The sequence below is a fragment of the Argopecten irradians genome, chromosome 11, assembly GCF_041381155.1.
Source record: "Argopecten irradians isolate NY chromosome 11, Ai_NY, whole genome shotgun sequence".
NCBI lineage: Eukaryota > Metazoa > Mollusca > Bivalvia > Pectinida > Pectinidae > Argopecten > Argopecten irradians.
In genome coordinates this window covers 15,935,266-15,939,660 of record NC_091144.1, presented here as the reverse complement: position 1 = coordinate 15,939,660, position 4,395 = coordinate 15,935,266, and the positions used below count along the sequence as shown (strand labels likewise).

The 4,395-nt window shown below is 35.1% G+C and overlaps 1 protein-coding gene across 1 annotated transcript; it reads left to right on the top strand.

Moving 5' to 3' along the window:
- Window positions 1-544: 544 nt before the first annotated feature.
- LOC138335728 (uncharacterized) lies at window positions 545-3,559 on the top strand. Its single transcript, XM_069284891.1, has 5 exons — window positions 545-603; window positions 926-1,058; window positions 1,701-1,894; window positions 2,272-2,622; window positions 3,180-3,559. Exons 2-5 carry the CDS (start codon window positions 931-933, stop codon window positions 3,515-3,517), a joined length of 1,011 nt encoding a protein of 336 aa, XP_069140992.1. The 5' UTR covers window positions 545-603; window positions 926-930; the 3' UTR covers window positions 3,518-3,559.
- The last annotated feature ends 836 nt before the right edge of the window (window positions 3,560-4,395 follow it).

Genomic DNA, 4,395 nt, shown 5'->3' with positions numbered 1-4,395 from the left:
CGGACTCGAGATTTTTCATTTGTCACCGGAATGTTTTATTTGTTGAAAATAAGGCAGAGCGTATTTATATCCGATAAGATTACACGGATTATTTATTTCAATGTATGTTTAAACTATTAAGGTTTAATATTCATGTTATTGTTAACACCGAAAATACTTGGCTTTTATATTCATATGGGTGCCGCCATCATGGAAAAATCCAAACGCGTTCCATTTGGCGGTGCCGTATCACTTTAGTACAACTGGGACGAATCCGCAAATGGAACGCACGGACAATTTTAGGATGATAACGCGTAGACTAGACAAATATCTACGAGATAAATTAGTCTTTAAATGTACAGTTAATGGAAATAAAGGCACCGAAATCTAAAAAAAAAAATGACATCAATGCTTAAACGAAGGAAACATGATCTGGACGTGGCTGTCTCTCCCGTGGTCTATAAGAGGTCATACAACTAAACCTAAATACCACAGTTGTGTACTAAACAAGGTAGGTACTAAATAGTTGATGATGTAAATAAAGGGATTAAAATCGGTGTAGTGATTAGGTATAAATATATCTAGTCTACCGGCAGTACAATTAAACTTCATGAAATAACACTGGTAAGTCTGCTTATATTGTCCTAGCTGATGGAAATGTATTGTTTTATTGACGAATTGTCGAACATGTATTGAATAATAGGACAAAAATTGCACGAATTGATTGTTGACTTTAAAGAATGACTGACGTCCGGTAGTTCAGTAAAACAAATATACCAAGAAGTAGCAATTTTAAGTGAAAGATGTGATAAGAATCAACTCTTATTTCAATTAACTTAAATTCAACTTATAATGGATCAATAAGGTAGCATACGTATATTGTAAAATGTTGACTTTGAAAATGAGATATGAATATGTAAGGTAAACATTTGTATTTATTTGAAAGTGAACATGAAGCTGTGTGTGGCAATAGCCTTTATGATTTGTGGTGCATCCGCACTTACTGTGGAGGAAGCTAAAAAGTTTCACAACGACGGCAAATATGGCGGTACTGTGAGTTATACAGATAATGGGGATTCGTAAGTTTGTACAACAAAGTTTTACATTTATCTATTTGTCATATCTGAGTTATTTTTAAAGACATATTTTCAAATTAACGCAATGACAAAATAATGTTTCAGCATCTATAGATTGAAAACAAATTATAAAATAAATTTTAAATGTTAACAAATAATTTATGTTTAAAGACATAGTACCTATAACAAGTGCGTTCCGGGGATATATTTATTTTCTTTTAAAACAAGTAATACAAACGTAAAGTATATCAAATGTGAAAATGATAAAAAAAACAGCAATAAATCGATATACATTGTATTACAGTTAAAACTAAAAAGGAAATATAATTGTCTATGAATGAAAAATGATTACACGAGTTTAAATCTAAAATTTAGGTGGCATGTGCGTTGATGATTAATATTTTATGAGCCTTATATATAAGGCTTTAAATACGTGGGAATGATATTTTCACATTTGTCACGAAATTTGATCCGTGATATTATGAATTGGTTAACTTATTTTATACACATTACGGCAAATCGTGAAATTGTGATTCGCTATTTTTAAAAATTTTATTTTGATCTAAATCTCGAAAAATTTTACCCGCTGAAAAGGCGGCTATACAGTATATTAAGTTATTACATTACATGGATTTTTCCCAACAGAATCACTCTTACATCCAATGGGCTACCGGACCACCCCTTTGAACAAGTCAATCCCAACACACTTGTTACCCGTAGTGATGTCTTTACTGTTCCAAAGGATCCCCAGATCGGAGCCACAACTGGCTGTCTATCCATGGGCCCTATAGGGATGGCTGTAACGGGCTCTATGATATACGATCCTCTCAACGCACAGGGTAATTTAATATGAATATTTTGAAATAATGCTATCTATTTGGTTAGTGATCTAACAATTTGATGTCATGTTTTCAATTGTTGTAGGAATTCGATAATCACTGTAATGGGATTTTTTTAATTAGTTGTTTCGCTAGTAGCTCTGACGGGATATCTAATTCCGCAGCCTCTCAAAATACCCATCAACTCAACACGTTTACGTCCGTCTCTATGTGAACCGTCCTCTCTGTAACCTGTTCTGATGATTTATGAAAAAAACATCTATATCTCTCATAAGACATGGAACTTAAATTAACAGTAGAAAATAATCTGATACATACAAACAACTCGATCCCAATATAATATATAATGACAACGGTTTATTATATCGAACATATAGGTCAGAATGCCGTAGAAGGACCTACCAAGGAACAGTTTGACAGTTACGGGGGTCACACAGACCCCCAGGGTATTTATCATTACCATCAGATCCCAGGAAGCTGGCTCTACACTGGCGAGGCGGACGAGCTCCTAGGTGTCGCCTTCGACGGATTTCCAATCTACGGACCAATGGCGTCAGATCTCGGACGTGACGTCACTAACCAAGATCTTGATGAATGTCACGGCCGAATGGTGAATGGAAATTACAGATACCATGCTAACAAAGAGTTCCCTTACTTACTCGGGTGCTACAAAGGATCAACCGTCAACAAGGCTCGCACCACTTATGGCACCTGTACAAACACTTCCGGTACGTAATGGCACCTGTAAAAACACTTCCGGTACGTAATGGCACTCGTAAAAACACTTCCGGTACGTAATGGCACTCGTCCAAACACTTTCGGTACGTAATCAGATCTTTCCTGTTATTGGCAACAAAAGAGACGCAAACATTTTCAACCGCCCAACAATTTTTTCCAGTCAGATATAGGTTCAGAGGTCTGTTGGAACCATGAGCGTGCTTCGCTACTTATAATTAATTATTTTTATATACGGTTTATCTAATGGCATTTTTTTTACTAAAACAAAATTATCGATCGCCATAGCTATATATGGATTTATCATTATATGATGGTATGATCCGATCAATACAAGGTATTATTTAATTTGACCTATATATTATTTGCTTCTGCCATTACTTTATTTCTATTTGTCATAGTATAATTCCCTATTATCATTATATTAATCGATTCATATTCATACGAGATAGCTATGGTGTTCCAATGATTTCAAAAACTGCAGTGCACTAATGACATTGGAAAGTAGTTTATTTGTGATGTGGTTATCATAATATTTTTTTTCATGTAGGCCTTCCGCAATATGGATATGTCTGCACATGTGCTCGCGATGGCATGCATCAACCAATGAACGGACAGCAACATAACCAACAAAGTCAGTTCCCTCAACAACAGGGAACAGACAGCCAACATCAACTCTATCCACCCATGTCTAACCAACAATACCCATCTGATAGGCCAATCGTTGACGGGTCCCAACATTCCGGTTTGCCGGACTATCCACCTCAGCCTGTGTTTCCTCAGTATCCGGATCAGCCGAATCACTACCACCACATGCCGCCTCCACCTGATGGATTTCATATGGGACCACATCAGTTTGGAGATCTTTTCGGGAAGAAAAAGAAGTAAATGATGTTAAATATCCACAATAAAATTTATGCTGATATAAAACAGTCGTTTTTTAGGGGATTTTAGAAGATGAATATGGATTTATGGTCATAATCGTAATTCAAACGTAAACTACGGTTTAAAAATATAAGCAATACAAGGGTTTATGAAAGATTGTGGGGGAAAACAAGATCGACAGACAAAACAATTTTTCCTTTACATTACATATTCTTTTTATTACTCGTAATTTGAATCCTGATTAAATCTGGAGTAAGTTATCCCACACGAGAAGGGACAATGGAACCAAAATAAATATCTACAAAGCACCAAAACGAACTGATATCGCAAAGCGAAAAGGAGATAAAATGAAAATACCGACTGTAAAAATATAATCAATATAATTCGGAGCTTTTTCCAAAATAAATAATGTTAGTCTTTGGTTGTTTCAAAAGATCTAGGTAACGAGTCGAAACTGAAAAGTTGTTAGTGTTATAATATCAAATCTGACATTGATATACAGCAACATGCTGTACAACTTAAATTACTCGTTATGTGGAAACTTCAGCTGTTTATGATTAATTTTCTTTTGTTTTCATTCTAAATCTGGCTTTCTGATTGGCCAATTCTATGTTTTTTTGCATACCACTATACAAAAAAAAATACAAAATGACGGGAAAAGCAGACTTATCGTGAGGTTACAATAGAAACCCTGGCTTTGTGTATTGATTTGGAAAATGAATCTCTTTAAAAACCAATGCAATCGTGCATCAAAGCGGTTTTTTATTTTATCAAATAGTCTCCAAAACCATTAATGTCACTATGTTTTATTCCATCTGGTTATGATAATACGATACGCAGATTCACACAGTTTGCAGACAATTCTTTTTCATGCCATGCAG

What these genes read in the sequence shown, in the direction of transcription:
- LOC138335728 (XM_069284891.1), top strand. Translation starts at nt 931, where the DNA reads ATGAAGCTGTGTGTGGCAATAGCCTTTATGATTTGTGGTGCATCCGCA. An exon ending in TATACAGATAATGGGGATTC is followed by an intron (nt 1,059 to 1,700) that starts GTAAGTTTGTAC and finishes TTTTCCCAACAG; the next exon opens with AATCACTCTTACATCCAATG. An exon ending in CACCTGTACAAACACTTCCG is followed by an intron (nt 2,623 to 3,179) that starts GTACGTAATGGC and finishes TTTTTCATGTAG; the next exon opens with GCCTTCCGCAATATGGATAT.